Source organism: Hirundo rustica, chromosome 2 (assembly GCF_015227805.2).
Source record: "Hirundo rustica isolate bHirRus1 chromosome 2, bHirRus1.pri.v3, whole genome shotgun sequence".
Classification (NCBI taxonomy): domain Eukaryota; kingdom Metazoa; phylum Chordata; class Aves; order Passeriformes; family Hirundinidae; genus Hirundo; species Hirundo rustica.
In genome coordinates, this window is record NC_053451.1 from 44,920,400 (window position 1) to 44,941,240 (window position 20,841).

At 42.3% G+C, this 20,841-nt stretch overlaps 1 protein-coding gene across 3 annotated transcripts; it reads right to left on the bottom strand.

Moving 5' to 3' along the window:
• Nucleotides 1-152: 152 nt before the first annotated feature.
• Nucleotides 153-12,289, bottom strand: GJA3 (gap junction protein alpha 3). Of its 3 annotated transcripts, XM_058419440.1 has the most exons (5): nt 12,173-12,289; nt 10,709-10,786; nt 10,393-10,495; nt 4,246-5,754; nt 153-1,360 (listed from the first exon to the last, which is right to left on the bottom strand). In XM_058419440.1, exons 4-5 carry the CDS (start codon nt 5,735-5,737, stop codon nt 1,224-1,226), a joined length of 1,629 nt encoding a protein of 542 aa, XP_058275423.1. In that variant the 5' UTR covers nt 5,738-5,754; nt 10,393-10,495; nt 10,709-10,786; nt 12,173-12,289; the 3' UTR covers nt 153-1,223. The 3 variants fall into 3 exon arrangements, with proteins under 3 accessions (XP_058275423.1, XP_039912320.1, XP_058275424.1); XM_040056386.2 differs by lacking the exon at nt 12,173-12,289 and having other exon boundaries at nt 10,709-10,931; XM_058419441.1 differs by lacking the exon at nt 12,173-12,289 and having other exon boundaries at nt 1,223-5,754; nt 10,709-10,931.
• Nucleotides 12,290-20,841: the final 8,552 nt, after the last annotated feature.

A 20,841-nucleotide genomic window follows, 5' to 3' on the forward strand; every position in this document is an offset into this window, starting at 1 on the left:
CATTCTTTTACTTCTTATAAAACTGTAAACTTAGAAAGCAGTTTATTTCATCCAAATGTGCAATCTGAAATCAAAAACTGAATGTAAACTTCAGAAAATCAAAATAACAAGAGCACACTTTTCACAAGAAAAATCAAAGTAAAACATTTGGCATTAAAAAAAACCCCCCAACAACAACAAACCCAGCCTGTTCAAATCCATAGTGTTAGTGTCTGTATAAAACAAAAAGACCTGGGGGCTCAACACTCTGCTCCTGCAGACTGCTGTCACCCACATGAACTCAGCGGACTACAACAGTTTGTAGACAGCTGAGGAGCTAGTCCCATGACTAACCAAAAAAGGACCTAAATAGTGATCTGATTTTTAAAGCTTGCTTTTATCATTTTACTGATCCTACACTTCTGTATTTATACCAGAAAATAAACTTAAGAGCTGCAAAATGTCAGACATTTAATTAGCTCTAAGTGCCTTGTTGAACAACAAATATACTGCAAAAAGAGTAGTACATCATTCACCTGGTAACTTGTTCAAAGAGTATCTTTTTTCAGTTTTCTTTTCCATAGTTTACCTCAGCATATTTTTTAACTTCAAGTAAGAGAGAGAACAAATTTTCCCACAAATATTCTACTCGAAGAGCAAAAATTAGTGGGTTTTTTTTTCAGTCTGCATAATATCAGGCATGATTCTGTTCTGACTTCTGCTTTTGTGATAACTTACCTACAGGTCTCATCTTAGCTGCGCACCTGAGGCCTTTCAGAATTGTGGCTTGAACAGCCATATGACCAGGCTAAATCAGGGTATCACTTGCTACCAGTTCCCATGAAATTTTGTAATTAAGTGATGTGAAAGGGTCAATGACTTAGAAGTTAGCAGATAATTTTTGCCAATAGACTCTATTCTGCAAGTCAGTGGGTGTTTGTACGTGTTTTCTAGAAGTGCTGAATTCTGCATAGAACTGGGCACTTGACTCACAGGATGTTGAATTCAAGTGATAGTTCATGAATAAAGATTTAAGTCCTCAAAATCGGCCACGCCAGTAAGATTTTTCTTTCAACAAAGCTGAATCCAGATGCGATGTGACAACTACAAGCAGTTGTAAGCACTAAGGTGGAGTTCTGCCAAAACAGTTACCTGGGCTTAAATGAAGAAACAGTTACTGGACTCCAAAGGAAACTGTAGGCAATGAAGAAGAGGCTTGACGCTGCATAGTTACGTGATGGAACTTAAGCTGATCTTAAAAGCGCAACCTGTGAGTTGTAGCTTTGCTTTCTCAGGCCAGGACTGCCTGGATGCAGAGGCTGCTCTCTCAGACTTCTCTTAGGGGTTGCAATAGAGTTACATTTCTCCCCCCGAGCTTCACCTAACAGGAAAAATCATCTTTTAGAGTTTTCCAATAGTTACTCTGGCTGAAAACACCATATATTCCACAACAGCATCTGAACTTTCTGCAGCTCTAACCACACACATTAACTTGAAAATGTCAGCATAGGGTCTCAGTTGATCCTAAGTTAAATCTCTCTTACTATTTTTATATACAATATGGATGCAAACCTGCAGGACACACTCTGTGAGGGTAGTACTAAAGTAAGGGTTGCAAGATGCAGAACCCCATCAAATGACATCAGTTTTGCTCTCAGGAAGTGATATTAAAAAGCACACATTCCAGGTAGTCTGGTTTATATAAATACACTCCAGAAAGACTTTGACTTCATTCTTCAGAAGCATCGAACAAAGGAAAATGTAGCCCATAAACTCCAATGTACTAAAATACAGAGACGCATATGTTGCGTTATTTCAGCAATGTAGTTAACTGGCATTTATCAAAACTTACAAAACTGCTACTATAGATGCTAGTCAATCTAAAAAATTTGAATCTTAATCTCTGCCTTTGTTTACATCTAGGCAACTTCATCAACTTTAGTCTATGTTGAGCATAGTTGCATGGATACAATAGAAAGCAGAACTTGGCTTTTAGCTTTCTTGCAGAAAGGGTTTTTATGGCTTATAACACAGAAAATCCATGAGAGCATGCCTGAAGCTGAATACCTAACAATAAATATCTTTATTGTACTACTGCACATCAACTTTTAATGCAGCGGCTGCCCTTAAGATCCACGGCAGCAGAAGGACTTCTCCTCACCTGGTTCAAAACAAGCAGGACAAGGAAGCCATGAGACAACATGCCCAAAGGTTGCAGAACAGTGCTTCTGATCACGAGGACTACTCAGAAAGCAGTAAAAATGTTTAATCTTGAGTGGTGTGAATATATTTTGACTGTTGAATAAAATAAGCACACTCAGGAAAACATACAACAGCAGAAATAAGTGGTAATGTTAACTGCTTGCTACAGGTTGACCCTGCTTTGCCTGAGTAAGGACTGCACTGCCAGGCCAAACACTTTGAAGATGCAAAGGGCTATCCCAGTGTGTTTGATTGCTCTTTTCCAGTTACAGTACTTTCAATTTATAGCAGCAACAGGACTGACTCCAAGCTTTAGTTCTTTTGGATTTTGCTTAGAACAGAAGCTGGGCCTAATTCTGTATTCCTTTTGTACCAAAACTCTCCTGAGTCTATTCAGGCATGCAGAATTCTAACATCTTGTTAAGGAGGGAACAAAGGACAGCGCCTGTTGAAAGGAAAGCTGCACATTAGGAAAAAAAACCCAATACTTTCCTTCATCCATTTTTGAGGGACACGCACATTTTTCAAAAGCAGGCTTTCAATGTCTTTTCTAAGGCTCAAAATCTAAATTTCTTCTGGCTCCCAAAACTTCATGCGAATGCTAGTCTTGTTTGAATAAGGCCTGCAAGATCCATTTCCAAATCTTGGTCCTTGTTAAACTGAATGGAAATTCTGAAAGTGACTTCAGTTGGATCAGGACAGACCCTTCAGCCACCACATTGCCAGGTATTTTAGCCACCTTTTCTGCAATACGATATTATCTAAGTCTCTTTTCACTGACCTAAAGACACTACAGATTGATGTTAAAGGGTACACAGCAGGAAATAATGTTGCTTTGGGAATTTCACCATTAGTCACCATCAATCAGTTTCTCTCCTCTTACGTTTTCTTGTAAGATCAAATATCAAACTATAATTATTAAGTACACAGTCAAGTAACTTTAAACCTACAGATTATTCTCAAAATGTTCAAATACTTAAAAATTAGCACTCAAGTTTACTTCTAAAAAGCATTTTTCCAACAAACTTAAGCTGGTATCTAATAGTCTAAAATGCATAGCTGTACTTTATCCTAATTGTTTGTCCACGGGCAATGTATGGGGCCACAGCGTATTGAAATCATAACCCTTGCTTTCTGAAGAGAAATTGTTCTGTGTAATAATTTTCGAGGTGTGGTTTGAATTCCTGTCCTCCTGTAAGCAATTTTAGAAGTCAGCTAAAATTATAGTCAAACATGCTCAAACATATTTGCAGGCTTATAAACATGGTGTGATCATGGCTGGCAAACACTGGTCAAGCTGAACACTTCCTAACAGGTCAAGAGTAAAAAAAAAAAAAAAAAAAGGAAAGAATAACCTCAAAAATCTATTCCAGGGGTTCCCTAAACTTTGCCTGGCCGAGGACCGCATTGGTGACTTGCCATGAGCACAAAGGCTTCATTAAGTCATGTTATATGGCAGAAACCGAGTTACCTTTAATATGGCAAGTCGGTCTGTAGACAACCGGTGCCAACAGGCAGCATACCACCCTGATGCTTGCCATAGGGCTAAGTAAGATTTAAGAGGAAGAAAGTAAGTCATTGTATCTGCTCATGAGGAGCTTCTCAGAAAGAGATGAAGTGAAGGCAAGGGCAAGGGGAAATGACAGCCAGGTGCACGGGCACTAGGGATATTAACATTTCTCTCGGATGAAAGTCAGCCTCAGGGCACACGACCAGCTACCATCACCACCTGTTTGTTATCTGTGCAGGCCTCCCCTACGGCTGCCCTTGAAGGATCTGCCGTGAACATGAAGGAAAGCGGGACTGGTCCCCCGGCCCACGGGCTGCGCTTCAGTCACCCCTGACCTATTAGAAAATGTTGATAATTTTCCCCACTACAACTCACAGAGTGCAAAAACAGCAAGCGTCTAAGTTTGAAGCCCAGGCCTTCTCACCCACGCCAGGCCTGGCCTCCCCGGGCAGCTCCCCTGCCCGCTCCGCCTTCCACCACCTGCTCCCCCGAGCAGGGGCCACCGCCTTACACGGCCAGGTCGTCTGACCGGGCTCTGCAGCTGCTCGACTTACTGGCCCTGCTCAAGCGCCGCGTGTCTACCAGCAGCGGTGGCTCGTGCATCTCCACCGTGGTGCAGGCAGCCGAGACGGGCCGTGGCCCCGACAGCTCCACCTCGCCTTCCACATCCCACTTGCCGCCGCTCGTCCCGCTCAGGCTGGCGCTGCTGCCGCTGTTGGCCGCGGCAATGGGCAGCACAGCTGGGGGCGGGAGTAGCTGCTCCAGCGGCTCTTCCCGCTCAGGAAGGGCATGCCGGACGCTGCTGGGGGTAGAGGAACCTGCTGAGCTGGAGGAAACCTTCCCCTGGTGCTCAGCTGCCACGTTGACCCAGTTCTGCTCGGATGCCGGGGCACGGCTGCCGCTGTTGAAGTAGTTGACGACGGCCGGCGTGGGCGTGGGGATGGGGGTCGGGATGGTGACGGGAGTGGAGATGGGTGTGGGAGTCACAGCACGGTGCTTCTCCTCAGGAACTTGCGGAGCAGCGGGGTAGCTTGCCACGGACGTCGTGTTGGAGGTGGGCCGTGGTCTCGGAGCAGCTGTAGCATAGTATGATGCCATGGTCACTGGGGCCAGCAGCGGCGTGACGGCACGGGTGTCGGGCAGAACAGGGGCCGGCGTGGCAGCCGTGACCACCACAGGTGGTGCTGGTGGCGGCAGGGAAACAGGTTTGGACTCCCCTGTTACCACGACTGGTGTCATTGTTGCGACAGGCATCTCTAGGAGGTACTGGCTCGTCATGCCCTGCTTAAGCTTCTTCCACCCCAAGTGATATATCTCAAGCATGTTCAGCAGCAGGGAGACTGAGGCCACCACCAGCATGAAGATGATGAAGATAGTCTTCTCAGTGGGCCTCGAGATGAAGCAGTCCACTGTGTGTGGACAAGGTGAGCGGCTGCACTGGTAGACTGGCTTTAGCTCGAAGCCATATAGGAAGTACTGGCCCACAATGAAGCCCACCTCGAACAGCGTCTTGAATATGATATTGAAGACATAGGTACGGAGCAAGGCACCCCCCATACGGATTCTACCACGTTCATCACGGATCGGGAGCTTCTCTTTTCCCCTTTTGATAATAGATTGATCTTTGACGTTATTGCTGCCTCCTCCACCACCGCTGCCAGATGCTGCTGCTACTGGGTAGTTGCCATCTTTGCTGCTTCCCTTCTTTTTCAGCTCCTCTTTCTCTTTCCTCTTCTCCTCCATGCGTACAATGTGCAGGACATGGCCCAGGTAGATGAGGGTTGGAGTGGAGACAAAAATGATCTGCAGCACCCAGAAGCGGATATGAGAAATGGGGAAGGCTTTGTCATAGCAAACATTTTCGCAACCAGGTTGCTGAGTGTTGCATGTAAAGTCCGACTGCTCGTCTCCCCAGACCTCCTCAGCAGCAGCCCCCAGCACCAGGATCCTGAAGATAAACAGTACTGTCAGCCAAACCTTGCCAATAACCGTGGAGTGCTCCTGCGCATTCTCTAACAGTCTCCCCAGAAAGCTCCAGTCACCCATTGTTTCAGATTTCTAACCTACAACAAGAACATCAGAGCAATTAGAGCAATGTTAGAACATCTTATAATTACACAACGCCGGGGCAGAACAGATTGATCCTCGACAAGGGATATTTCTTAAGGGCACCTGCTATTGCAGAATATTGCACACATACATTAAGAACTAGATAACCCTGGGCCCACACAACCCAGGGCTTTGGTGAGCACAGAAGGGAGATATTTAATGCTCTCACAGAGCCCATACAGGCTGAAGTGCTATACACAACTGGCAAGAAGGATTCGTAAGTTAGAATTTCTACGAGATTTAAATATTTAAAAACGCACTACTTCTGCGTCCTCTGTCTGAGATGGCTCTAACCGCTCCTGCTTCTATTTAGAAAAGAACAAGTGGAAATCAGATCAGTTAAACAGAATATTCCTACTAATGCAACTGCATTGGTATTTGGAATGTGATGCAAAGTTTGCCCAACTCTAATAATTGTACTGTTATCAGAACTTATTTACCAGTGATCAGGAAGTTAGTAAGAGGTCTCTGCTAGTTTCAAACTGTACAAACACAGGAAAAGAATTACTCGAAAGCTATGGAGTTCACAGTTGAATTTTGGAATCTGTACAACTCAGCAAGCATGTTCTCAAAGCCTAATCATGTTCAAATTTGTTTATTTCTGAAAAAACCCAGACATTTTAGTAAACTAAAATACTGGGAAGAATGACAAATTCTGAGAGGAATGGTGAAAAAGTTTCCATGCCATTTCCCCTACTGTCCTGGCAGTTAAGAGTTACTGAACCATACCTACTGCAACATCATTAAAACAAAATAAAACAAAACAAAAAAACAAAACAACAAACTCAAGGTAATTTCAGCAACTATATAGAGATTTTCTTGGAAAAAAATAGAATTACATCCTATGACCTTACTTCAGTGACAAAAAACTGGAATGTATTCTCAGCAGTTTCCACCAATTCATGTATGATGGGCTCCCCTGTGTCCAATTCAAGGCAGAGACACAACTGCTGATTTGCAAAGGCTTAAAGTGCAAGATATTTTTTTTTTTTAATATCAGATTCCTCACAAGCTTCCTCCAATTAAGAAACAACAGAAACCTCCTGGTATCATGTTTCTGTTATCCTTGGCCTGTTCCTAATTGGACTATATGTAAGAGTATCGGAATACATGTAAGAAGTACATTTCATTGCCGTAATAAACTCACTTCTATATTTTATATGTCAACCTTCAACTAAAAACAAAATAAAAAATTTTGCTTTCAGCTAACTTCAGAAATACTCGTATCATAATTGTAATTCAGATTTAACAATTTGCATACAAAAAAACTATCGGAAAAGTAATTATCTTCTTGTTTAAAAATCTTAGAATATTTTTATAATTAATTAATTAATTAATATATCATTAATTAATTACATCTTGCTATGCTTATACTTCTTATACAAACACCTGGGTGTCTTACAGTTCCTGAGAAAAAAAGGTTTTCATCACTACGGCTAGGAATTTACCACTGAAGAAGTGTGTACTATTCTCATCGTTATATGAGTGTAATTTCCAGCAATTTTGTCACTGATTTTCCAAAAGAAGCATTTCCAAGGTCTGTCCTAAACTTCTTTCAGGCTTTTAGTTAAGGCAACTAAAGAAATTAAATTTACTTAAGGTACATTTTTATAATTTCATTTTACTGTGAGGCAATGAAATACCTACGACTGCAGAGTAGTATGCTTTCACACGAAAAGCAATAACACACCCATTAGTATTTTGCAGTTCCATAAATCATGGTGTATTAATTCATTTTTTTCTCACATGAAGTTAATTTAACAAAAACTCTCCCTAAAAATACATCTTTGATATTTTTATGAAAATGCATTCCCTTTAATATAAGTGAATTCTTTTTCCAGCATAACATGATAAACTACAAACGATGATACTAACAACGAAATACTGACTTTGTGTATGTATGTTCCCTGTCCTGAAACATTTTTAAAATATATTCAGATTCTTTTTGAAGAATGTATTTTTTTCTCCTAAGACAGTAGCCCAAAGCTGAATAAATTTTGTTATAGTATTTTTATAGTCTTAATTTAATATGTTTATATCACTTTAAAATCTAATCATCCATCTTAATTTTATAAAGTTTAAAATATTTTGGATGGTTAAGTAATTTTAATCTTGACAAATAATATTTTTGAAGCAATAATGAATTAATTTTATACTTTTCTATCTTTTTTTTTTTTACTCAAAATCACTTGAAGATATACCCAGTTTAGTTCCAGCTTTGAACAGAACTAAAATGCTCAGTCATGTTCTCATTTTGAGTGGGAAAATATAGAAAAAGCAAAATAAATAATGTGCTATTTGATGGATTAAAGAAGTTTAGCCTAAACCCAGGTTCAGTATTTCCTTTCTTTGCTATTCTTTACATTATTCTCTGCCTCTCAGTTCAGTACTCTCTGCCTCACTCTTTATTTTCCATCCAGATAAAAAAAAATAGGCAGCTCAGGTAATGAGCAGGTGATGATGTCTATAATTAAAACAGGACATTTTGTGCTTTTCTGAGGATTTATCTAGAGATTAAGACAAGAACAATAACAATTTTTAGAACTTAAAAGATGAAAAATAATAAATCCATCTAACTTAATCATTTTCCAGTCGCCAAAGAATTTTTTTTCCTTTTTAGTACAGGTCAGCAACGCCCAGGCTGAGTTAATTCAGGACACCAAAGACATGACACAATGCACTTCTCATAGGATACACATAAAAAAGCTATTTTAATGCTCACATTAGTTAAAATGTTTATTTCGGTGTACTGGAGCGTGCAAATTCATCCTGCACACCAAGAGAGTGTTTAAGCCGTGAGCAGATACCTCACAGCATCTTAACTGCATAGAGTTGAAAAATCTCAGTGCACATCTTGGTATGAATTGCAGCACTTGTTGCCTTCACCACAAATGTGCATTGTGTACATAGTACATAAATACTGGAAGAATGTCATTTCCAAGGGCCATGCAAAGTTACATATCTCCACTGGCTGGAGAGTTCCCAGAAACCCAGGTCCTGTGACTTTCTTCAGTGTCAATACATTCTTCAGTGAGCAATTCTTAAGGCCAGTGTAACTCATTCAAAAGTCACACTAACAACTGCAAAGGGGTGCCTTGATACAAATCATTAGTAAATTACATTAAATGAAAAGAGAAAGTTCATAAAGCTCAGAGAATATTTGATTTCACCCTATTGAGTTCAACAATGCTTATGTCCATAACTCAATACTTTCGCTGAGAAAAATCCCAAGCTTGCTTTTGTTGTATTACATAAAATTCAACAGCATAGTATTACTTTCAGTGCTACAGAGACAGGCAATTGTTAAAACCTAATCTTCAATATGGATTGTGAAAGGAGACATTTTTTCTTTTTGTGCTTGGAAAAAAATGCAGATTAAGAAATGAAACATCTTTATCTTCATTTCATGATGTCCATGAATACCCACAAGGGAATGACAGAGAATCTGTCTCAGAAAACAATCTAATTCAACAGTATGAAAAGCAAGGACTTCATGAACTTTCGTATCATTTAATAAGAACTGGTAGTCTTGTATTATTTGGCGTATTTTATTGTATTGTATTTCTTGTTATAGAAAATCATTCCTTTGAGACCACACTGAAAAATGGACATTCATAAAAATTGGCATGGCATTTAAGAATCAATGTTGTGTTATTAATTACTAGTTTAGTAGATGCACAAACACACTTTGCATGTTACAAAGAGAACAAGCAAGCGAGAATAAATTTTAGAAGCTGAAATATCGTATCTATCCCTCTGCAGAAGGAGAAGGACTATAATGTGACATCGACAAACTTTCCAGTTATTTTTAGTTCTGGTGATAAAGAGATTCATGTGCGCTATGTGCACTAGGTGTGCAAAATTTTACATTGTATTATTTATAGGTTTATTCAAACATGCACATGTTCATGTATTTATATACACATACGCACACAAATAAGTACAAGCTCTATTACATACATTACCAGATTATGACACTTGATGCAGTTATGATTTCATTATACAGGTACATCCAAAAAATGACCCATTCAGATATCCTTATCTGAATACAATTTCTTAAATTCAGCCCACACTTCCTTTAATTTCTCATGACAGTCTAAAAACTTGGGATTTAGATTTTTTTCTTCAAAATTATCTCTATTTTATAAAGCAGTATGACAAAAAAGGCTGTTAAAACAACTTGCAATATTTAATTTGATTTTACACCAAACAATCAGGCATCTACACTACTACTGGGTTCTTAACTCTGCTAACTTAAAACAGACAAAAGCAGTCACCCTGCAGAAAGTCTGCAGCGTGACCACGTAATTCCAGACAAACCAGCATATGTGCAGGCACAGAATGAGCTACTATAGCTTCCAGTGAAACTTAATGGCATTTGGCCATGTACGTATATACGAAAAACACAAGGTGAGTGTTTCATAAATCACAATAGAGGTTTCACAGATTATTTTATAAACTTGTTTAAATGAGGATTGAAAAATACCTTTCTTCCTGCTCCCAGTGTCATACTTTCAGACACGTGTATCACCACTCTCACTGTATTTTGAATACTTGTTAAAAATTAATTCCTTAACTGATCTTGTTATTACCTTGAACTTACTTTACTGCTGTGGAGCCTCCTCCTTAAATCCCAGGCAAAACTTCTTCTTGACTTCTTCTTGACTCCACTTGACCTCTGAGTGAAAGTTTGGCCTGAGTAAAGGAAAAGCGCGAGGAGTGCAGGGCTGAGCCCAGGAGGGGAGCTACATCCCACCTTTCAAATGCCTCTCTTCCCTGCTGGAACCCCTGCCCTGATTCATTAGCCGCAGGAGAAAAACAGGAACAAAAAGCAACCCCTTTTCTCCCCCCAGAATACTCAAATGCCACCTTAGAGCTCTACACGGGAAGGAAAAGACAGTGACTTACCAGTAAAGCTGAAAGGTGTGAAGGGTGTGGAGCTACCGGGAGACTGCGGAACAGCCGTGGAGCATGAGGGCAACAGTCCTACATCCCGAGCGAGTGAAGCATGAATGAGACAGAGCTGTCAGGTGCCCTCATACCATCAGCCACACAGATCTAAAAACTGCACCGTGAGGAGTGTCCCGCCCCCCGCCCCACATATACAAAGGAAAGAGGAGCCTTTTTGGCATTCAGGGAATCAAGACCCTTTTTCACTGCAGAGAAGCAGGGACTCCAATGTTTGAGTATGTGTCTGGGAGGGCGTCAGGCAAGTTAAAGTAACTGCAAGGGAGACCCTGGTCAAACTCCTTAAAAATACACTTTTCTACTACGGAAACAATTTAATTTTTTTCTAGTTTAATTCTAAAATGTTCCAGTAGGATTGTCTCATTTCCCTTTAAATAAAAGAGGTAAATAACTCTAGTATCTCTGACTACTCAGTTCAATTCATTTTTCATATCTATGTCAGTGTTTTAAAGACCTAACACACTAAGGACTTCTAATAACATGCTAGGCTTGTATGATTTCTTCAGTGAGTCAGCAATGAACCCAAATATTTTTGCCTACAGGGAAAAAAAAAAAGAAGAGACATAAATAAAACAACTTTTTTTGCTTATAACACTGGCAAATTTTTACTTTATCAAGCTTCATACCTTCCTAAGGTATTCACCTCAATACTTCGCATCACTTGTGAGTCCTAAGTAATTAACTGGCGTGTTTCAGTAACAGACCAAACATGCGAACAGAGCGAAGTAACAGTCCGGTCAATGCTTCCCCACAATCAGTAGGAAGTGTTTGTGCGGGCCAGATAACGCAGAGCTCACCTCAAGGAACCCCGGAACCATCTCGGGTTATGTTCGTGAGCTCCATCATTCTGTGCAGCACCACTTACAGCGTGGAAAGAAATTCTGGCTCTGCTTTGTATTTAAGGCAACTTTATTCCAAGCACAAAACTGGCTTGAAATGCACATCAATGTTCACACGTTAGGGGCAACTTCTAAGGAAGACATTACACGTCCCTACACAACCATCCTGGATATTAACACTTGTAGCTTTGTCCTCCACTGCATCTTCGGAGGTATTTGGTGATGTTTGGACACTTCTCCCCGCCACACCAGGCTCAGTTACCGTCCCATCTGCGAGCGCCGCTGCCGGCAGACGGCTCCCTCGGTGGGGCAGGAACAGCGGGACGCTCGTTCCAGGGTCCCTCAGGAAGGTACTCAGAGCAGGAGCGCCCCTGCCACGACTCCTCCTCAGTAGGACGAGCGGGCTCGGCCCCGCCCTGCCCTTCCCTGGCGCCCATCCCACGGCCGGGGGACACGGCGAGCGGGCAGAGGCTCCGAGCGTGCTCCGAGCGTGCCCGCGGCCCCTGTGCCGGCGGCGCGGCGCTGCCTGGAGCCGAGCGGCGCTGCCCGGGGCCGCTCTACTTACGCTTGGCGGGAGGAGAGCTTTTTAAAGCGGCAAAGGCGCGACTCCTTCGGCAGAGTCCGGGCGGAGGTGGCGCACGGGTCGCTTAAGCGGGGGCGAGGAGGCGCCCCCAGACTTCTGTGGGCTGCGGCAGAAGCGGCGGGGCGGGCGGGCGGGCGGGCGGCGCCGGCAGCCAGTGCCCAGCGCCCTGCCCTGCGCCCTGCCGGCTGCTGGGCGCCGCCGGCCGCCGGGCACCGGCCCTCCCTCTGCCCTCCCCTCCCGTCCCCGCCTCCCGCCGCGCCTTCGCACGCCGCGGGCCGGCGGCCCTGCTCCTCACCCGCGGGGCTCCCAGCGGATTGTCTCCCTGGATTTTAAAATGTTCGTCGGTGCGCAGATGACCCATCCCACCTCCGCGGGATTTCCTGGGAAGTAAAAGGGTTTCTTTCCCGCCGAGGATAGAAGCGTGAGAAGCCCCTCCCCGCCCCGCCGCGGGAGCCGCCGGCCGCGGGACGCGCTGTGCCCCGGCTCCGCGCTCGGAGGGCGCCTCGGCCCGGCCGCCGAAGGCAGGGCCCTCCGTCAGGTGTCAGAGATACCTGAGCAAAAGGGGGAAAAAACCCACCAAACAACCGAACGACTTCTTCACCAAACGAGGGTTTTCTCTCCGAGAGCAAATGAACCTTCAGGTGGTGACTGTGTCTTGCATGAAGAGCCCCAAAGGGCTGCCAGCTCCTTTTTTCTTTCCCTCAGACCCCTCCTGAGTCAGGATCAGCTATCAAGCTGTTGTGTGCAGAACTTTTGGAAAGAGAAAAACCAAAACCCCTCAAAAATAGAGATCAGTTGTCACTGTTCTGAAAGTTATAAAAGTAGCTCTTGACATTTTCAGCATAAGCACTCAAAAATATTAGTCACCTATATTTTGCTTAGGCTTCTATGTGTTCTGTAGTGCTCCCCCAGGGAAAGGAAAACAGCCACACATCCCAGGCAGCATCTAAAGCAGAGTGGGAAGTGGTTCTGCTCAAAGGTTGAGGGAGGTGATGCTCCCCTGCTGTTCTGCTCTCATGAGACCCCACCTGGACTGCTGCATCCCACTCAAGGGGCCCCCACCATAACAAGGATGTGGATCTGCTGGAGTGAGTCTAGATGAGGACCATGAAGATGATCGAGGGGTTGGAGCACCTCTGCTGTGAAGACAGCCTGAGAGAGTTGGGGCTGTTCAGCCTGGAGAAAAGAGTCTAAGGAGACCATACAGCAGCCTCCAGTTCCTAAAGGGGCCTAAAAAGAATGCCAGATGGGAGCTAGTTACAAGGACATGTAGTCACTGGACAAGGGGGAATGGCTCAAAACTGAAAAGGGGTAGATTTAGATTAGATTTTAGGAAGAAAGTCTTTAGTGTCTTACACCACGGTGAGCCATGGGAACAGGTTGCCCAGATAAGTTGCAGATGCCCTGTCTCCAGAAGTGTTTAAGGCCAGGTTGGATGGGACTTTGAGCAACATGGTCTAGTAGAAGGTGTCTGTGCACTTGGCCGGGGGAGTTGGAACTAGACGATCTTTGTAATAAATTGACAAGCCAAATTCCGTAAATCAAAATTTAGAATTTTATTTCGAGACTTAAATTCAGTCTCCAACAGCCACAATTAAAAGGAACAGCGTCGAACCCCGGGGTTCCGGCACTGGGTGAACGCGGTAATGGACTCTGTCGCTCGGTAACCCCCTCTGTTCACACCGTGTGACCAGCACCACCGGTTTTTATACAGCCTTTCGCTGAGAGTGGACAGTGACTGTAGAGCTCTTGCTTCGTGGTAGCTTCATTAGGTATTCATGTTCAGGTCAGTTGAATAGATTCTCGGAGTGGAACAATGCCATGATTGCCGGGTCCAGAGAAGTTTTGGAAATGTTAAATCGGGCCGGAACAGATAAGATACCAATCTTCTCCAAATCGTTCGATCATTAGCATGCCCACCTCTGGGGAAGGCATGGCTAATCTCCCCATTTTTCTATTTTTTTAGTTTTGTTGGTTGTCTCGAGGCTTTTCGCGGCAGAAAGTCTTTCTTTCCCCAACCCCTGTGTCCCCTTCTTGCAGTTTTGGTCTTTGTTAACCTTAAACACACTTTAGGTTTACAGATCTTAAATCAGACTGAACGCAGATCAATTTGATATTGCATATCACTACATTTCAATATGAATTAATTACATATCACATTACCTAACACGAATTAACTTTAGGTCACATATCACAATCTTTAAGGTTCCTTCCAACCCAAACCATCCTACGGTTCTATGAAGGAGTGACTTAAAGTGGTAAGATGACTCAACAACCCTTCAGCAGTAACATATGTGTTTGTCTTGATTGCTACTCTACTAAGAGCTGGAAACAGAACCACACTGGTCATTCCCAAGGCTTTATTTAGTAAAAAAAGTCCAATAAAATTTTTGAGACACTTTGAGGAGCTGTGTGTAGCAGAGAACTGTTGAGAATCTGAATCTGACCATGCCCATGTTCTTGTATTCTTGCACTGCTTGATTGGTCCCTGTAAATGTGCTGCCATGATTGTAAGGGTATCACAGGCTATCACAGGGCTGATCCTGAAGCACTGGGGAATGAGAGGCTGTCTTAGGGTACAGGATGGAATTCCAACAGCTGCAGTAACTCCTAACATTAAAACTTTCCTCATGCAGTGAAGTTTATTAGCTCCTAAGTTTTAATAGCATGAAGCACTGGGTGTTTCTCTGATGGCTTTTTCACTCTCTGGAAGTTTGAAGTGGTATTTCCCATTACCTGTACAAACTAGTCTTTACCCCTGTTTTTTTTAAGAAAAATATTCTTACTCAGGAGGGCAGTGAGATTCTAGAGCATCCTTTTAGTAGTGCCACAGAAGGTTTTTATTATAGAATCCTTTACATTTCAAACTAGGAGAAGCTGATGCAATGCCTGCCTGCCATGGGACTACACCCATCAGCTAACAATTTCCTTTCTAAGAATTCCCTTCAGGGTTCATACAAGAAGAGGTTTGGTCTGTCAGCAAAACCCTCTGGATCATTTGTAAAAAATGGGACAAGCAAGGATGCAAAATCCATGGGGAAAACTTGAAGGAAGCAGTTTTAAAAGTGAAGAACCAATTATGTACTGATGAAAGACCAAGCATGAAAACATGTTGAGGATCTATGACTTATTAGTCATATACTTGAACAAGAGGATCTATAGCCAAACAAGGGGTAAATAGAAACAAGTAGGAGTTGTCTCTCTGAGGAGTCTATTCAGAAAGAAAATAGGCTCAGATTTAGATAATGCTCTTCAAAGGTGTCTCTTCATGTGGACTTCTGGCAGAAAGATTTCTTTGGAAGAGCCATCCTGCTAATTACCTGCTCACTTATCTTTAAAGAAGCACAGCACTGCTAGTTCTCATTATGTTTAAAGGATTGGCATTAAGGCTAGACAACGACACACAACTTAAGGTGACATTTAAATTTTTACATTAAAATACACACAAATTTTTCAGCCTTCCTTAATGGTTAAGGTTGGAAGGAACTCCTGAAGATCATCCAGTCCAACATCCTTGCCAAGGCAGGGTCACCTACAGCAGGTTACACAGGAACATGTCCAGCTGGGTTTTGAATGTCTCCAGAGAGGGATTAATTATCTTTTTAGCACAGTCTTTTGTTTTCCATCCAAGCCTCCACACAGGTGACAACCCCTGTTCCACATGCAGACAGACACTTAGCAGTACATGATTTGGCTGGCACAGAATCAAAGTGAATTCAGGACATGGGGAGACACAGCAATCAGGCAGGTATTTTTAAGGTTAGATGAATCAGGTTTTCATGATAAGGTACATAGAAAGAAAATAAAGAATAGACACCAAGCTTTACGAAATTATGAAAAGATCTTATAAATTAAGGGGGTATTTCTTGATTGATCTTAGTCTGAACCTGAGCTGCTGCTCAACAAGAAAAATAGACTTTTTCAGATCAGTATTGATCTAAAACAGTGTTTTACCCCTAGCTATTTCCAATTTAAACATCCATTTTGAAGTACGGAAGAGGATCACTGTTATGTAACTGTGCCTCCAAGCACGGTCTTGTGGAAAGACCCCTAAACTGTGGTACATGTCATCAGTCATAAGCCATGCCGAAGTGACACATGGCTTGGCTGCACTGGCACCAGTTTTGTCCACACAGTCAGCTGGAAAAAAAAGAGTTATAATTGCCTTCAGTTCAGCTCGTTGTGGCACTGCGCGGTGTGTCAGTAAAGAGAATTGCGCTTGACATGCCACTGCCCTACAGAAGATGGCACTAAAGATATTTAAATTCTGGGAAAGGGTACTGCTACCTCTGGAGGCACAGCTTGAAGCAAGGAGGATTAAAATCTGTAGTTGTTTTCTACATGGATGAATTGAAGGACTTGAGAATTACTTAAATAATAAATAATATGACAATAGAAACACTGAAGTTGTTGTTTGATCTCATATTATATACTGTTTTTAATTATTGTACCAGTGAGCGAATAGTGTCTTGCTCTGTACAACACTACTGCTAAGCACATCAGAAAAGGCAGCATAAGAACTGGTATCTGGAAGTATTTTTTCTAGTTTTGTAGGATGAAATTGTGAGTTCTAGTTTGTAGGAATGGAGGCACAGGAAGACTAAATATCTCGTCCTAGGTTATATGGTTCTGAGAATAGCACTGAGAATCTAGGCTGATGTTTCCCCCACCAGAACCAGCTTCCTCTGGTCCTTTCTGGTTCTTTCCTTTGGAAATGTGGCAAGTCTCCTAATACTACAACAAGAACAACAAGAACTGCAACAACATAAACCTGAATGTTCTGGGATATGGAGCAGCAAGATGCTTTCCATTCATCTTCATGGAATAAAAGCTCCATGTAAGATGTAGCAGAGGAGGAACTATAACTGTACAAGCCAGGCATCTGTTAGGAGGAGGAATCAAAGAGAGACACAGGTCATGCTGAATCCTAAGAGGAATTCTGCCTGCTATCATTCTGTCATGGTGTGGTGCTATTTTTTTTCCGACACTACAGACAGAAATATGTAATAAAAATATTGGTGTTTGAAATACATTGATTCCTGCCACAACAGGAAATCTGGTAGAAATCTGAGCTGAAGATAACAAATTTAAAATGCAGAGTTCAACTAGTTCACTGCTGAGTTAATGAATTAAATCAACTCATACAACAGTTGAGGAAAGATTGTGTTGGAGCAAGGAAGAAGATGGCCTGTAGCTAAGAAGCTGAGCCAGTACAGAGGAGTAGGGAGCACAGCAGGGTACAGCAGCAAAGAGAGCAAAGGCAGTTAAGATTTTTGCCTTTTTAGTAGCAGTCACTGAGGAAAACACTGCCAGAGGCTGTGGTTTGAAATTGCAGCATGTGCAGCAGCAAATATGCTTCATGTTGCCATTCCCTCCACCCCATCCACTCACTCCCTGCAGCTCTTCTTGCCCAACACCGTGGCCTACTGCCCACAGTCTTGTCAGCGTGGAAGTTCATACGGCCTCCCTGTAATGAAGATCAAGGAATTAATCCATCTGAAAAACAATCCAGCAAAGCAAAACATTTGTTTCTTCATCAGCTCAAACAGTGGGCCAGTCCAATGCTGAGCGCAGCTGTGCAAACAACTGTGCTGGCTCAGTGCGGATCCTGGAGTTGGAGGCACTGTGTTGAATGAGGTGGGAGGGAGATACAGACAGGGTAAGAATGAGCAGGAAAGAATAACATCAGTATTAATGCCCTAAACTAGTATTGCCAGTGGGCCATCCTTTGTGCCAAACCACAACCAAGGCTTCTAAACAAGGGTGTTCTTTTTCACTGTGTTCAGGATAAGAGCAAATACTGTATGTTTTACCAGGAATCTACCTGGGTGTCATGCATGATGAATTTGTAAAGGCCTCAAATAATTGCTGCCCTCCACAAAAAGGAACAGCAATTGGCACCTTCTTTTAAAATAGAAAAAAATCCAGTATTATGTAAGGGAAAATTCCTCTACAAAATTCAAGCTGCTGTGTGATGTGATGGTCTGCCTTTGGAATTAAAGACATCGGTAGCACAAAATGGCATGCTGTTGGTGGGAAATAATCTCCTGGCTGCGGACCAGGCTTCAGTGAACTCCACCAATGTTTGCACAGGTAGTAAAAATGGGCAGCCAAACTGAACAGTGATCAAAACCGAGCAGTGATCGGAGTTTCTGTTCTTCTCCTGTTTGAACAAATGCCTATTTTGTGATACGCACAACCAAGGCATAAGGAGCTTTTTATGAACTCTGCTGAGAAGGAAACAAATCCATCACCAATTTCACTTACATTAATTGGAATTTTATTTACTCACAATACCACCTCATATACTTAGTTAGGTAGAACATACTATAGCACACCAATGTCTGATCACAGGTGCTAATAGCACAAAGGAACCATTTTGACAGAGATCGTCCTGGACAAACCCTGCACTGGCAAATAGACTTTGGGTACTAACAAGACTGAAAACATCCTGGTTTTCACAAACCTTGAATGCATACCAGAATTATGTTTTCTCAAGTCAATCACGTTATTTTGTAATGTTCCACGGATGATCTTCCACAAATTCCCAGGCTCTTCTTTACAAAACTGTTCTTTACTTCAGAACAGGTCTCCATCCGATAGTTTTGCAAGTGCTTCATGTTTCACAATAGAAGCATTTAGACCTTCCTACCTTCTAACACTGCTACTGTTAACCATTTCTCCCGGTGATAAAAGATCTTACTTAATCCTGAGCTTATCTTCCCACATACCTGCAGCTCCTCCCAGCTGCAGTTTATCCCATTTGGTGGATCCTGATGCTCTGACAATGAGTCATTAATAACTATTTTACTGCAATACACAACAGCTTCTATCATGACATAGACAGAAATTATGCCTGACAAATCCATGTTGCAATGTCTCATTCAGTCTTCTATCAGGTAACAGTGAGAGAATGATTTAGTCAATTTGCTGCTCTGTCTCTTTGTGCACGTGTGTGTAAAGGAATAGATTTTTTTTTTTTTTTTTTTTTAATCTGTGCTGGACAGATTGTGGAAGCTGTTTAAACTGTATATTAAATGCTCAGTCCTTGGAAAGGATGCAATACCTAGGGCTGGGACATGACAAACTGTAAGCAGACATTACAAAAATGATGCAACATACAATAGGTTTGAAATCTTTACCACACAATAATTATATTTTTTCTGGCATCTGTTGCAATGAATTTAACAAACAGTGCTTGATTAAACTGTTCTGATCCTGTGAACATGACGCAGTTGTCACCTTTATCTTTCAATTGGGAAAACTCAGGAACAATGAGAGTCCGGGTTGTTGACTCCGTGTACCAGGACTTTCAAATCAAGTGAAAGAAGTCTTGTGACGAAGGAAATGTTGATAGCTGGATACCAAACAGATAGCAAGTTTTCCAATCATCACAACAGAAAGTGCAGCATTCCTCCTGCTAATGTGTGGATTGCTGAGAGGTGTGGGAGGAGTTTTTGTATGTTGTCATAAAGATTGAACTGCCACAGAAGATTATCTGCAGAACACTTTTAAACCATATTTCATTATCTCAACTTACAGTTTTAAACCTGCTGTCTTTCCCAGATAATGTGTCTAAATGGCCATAATTGCCAAGACAACAGAAAATACACATCTTGCATAAGAAGTAAACTTACCCAGCGCAGCTTGCCCATTGAAAAATGCCTTGTGCTTCAGACCAGTGTGTCTGCACCACACAAGTGTGTCTGCACCACACACCACAATATTCCTTTTCCTGGGGACTGTGTCAGGCTATGACTGAAATGCTGGTTCTTAGCAGCACACAGAATATATGCTGCTGTTCAAAACATTCATCTACGACCTGCAGTCATTCACGGCTCAACTCTACAAGTTCTCTCAGTTCACTGAAAACATACTTCCCTAAACTGCACATCACGCTGATACTATATCACTCCTAAACCACAAAGACTTATGCAAGCATCTGTCAACCTGGTGGCATTCTTGGAGAGGATGTTTTTAGTAGATGGCTAATTCAAATACAATGGATTTGGCTAATCTAATACATAGAGCAGATGGATGTGAAATTATCTCTGAGTTAGTGGCAGTGATTAAACTGTCAGAAAAAGGCAGAAGGTAAGTGCAATGTGACCAATTCTGACATTTAAATCTATGGTAGAATGGGGACCAACCACAGCAAGAGCAAGGAATGTTCTCAGAGATGGAGAGTCTGAGATGTGACTTATTTCCTCACCTGGGCCTTCCAAATTAAAAATCAATGCATCTCCATGCCCTAGCTTATTGACTTTCTTTTGGTGGCTGGGAAACTTTGTATAGAAAATAGCCAAGTCCAAGCTGAGCCAGTTTTATAGAAGAGAAACATAATCTGTAAGAGAAAATGACAACGACAAGCTAGGTTGGTCAGATGGGGACAACAGTGTAGGTACCTTCTGAACTATCTTCAAAGTCATTACCATTAGTCTTAGCTCATTAAGCTTCAAACAGTTACCATTACTCTTGCCAGTGTCTGCACACAAGTTCAAATGACTGTAGATAAAAAGATGGTGAAAAATCAAATGACCCCATACTTAACTGTCAGGGTAGTGGCTGTCCTGAATATCAGAACAGGTGAACAAAAATGCAGTGCAATTATGTGAGTGTGATTTTGTTCCAGGGTAAACCCCATTAGCCTA

What these genes read in the sequence shown, in the direction of transcription:
- GJA3 (XM_058419440.1), bottom strand. Translation starts at nt 5,737, where the DNA reads ATGGGTGACTGGAGCTTTCTGGGGAGACTGTTAGAGAATGCGCAGGAG. An exon ending in GCGGCGCTTGAGCAGGGCCA is followed by an intron (nt 1,361 to 4,245) that starts GTAAGTCGAGCA and finishes TTTTCCTGTTAG; the next exon opens with GTGAAGCTCGGGGGGAGAAA.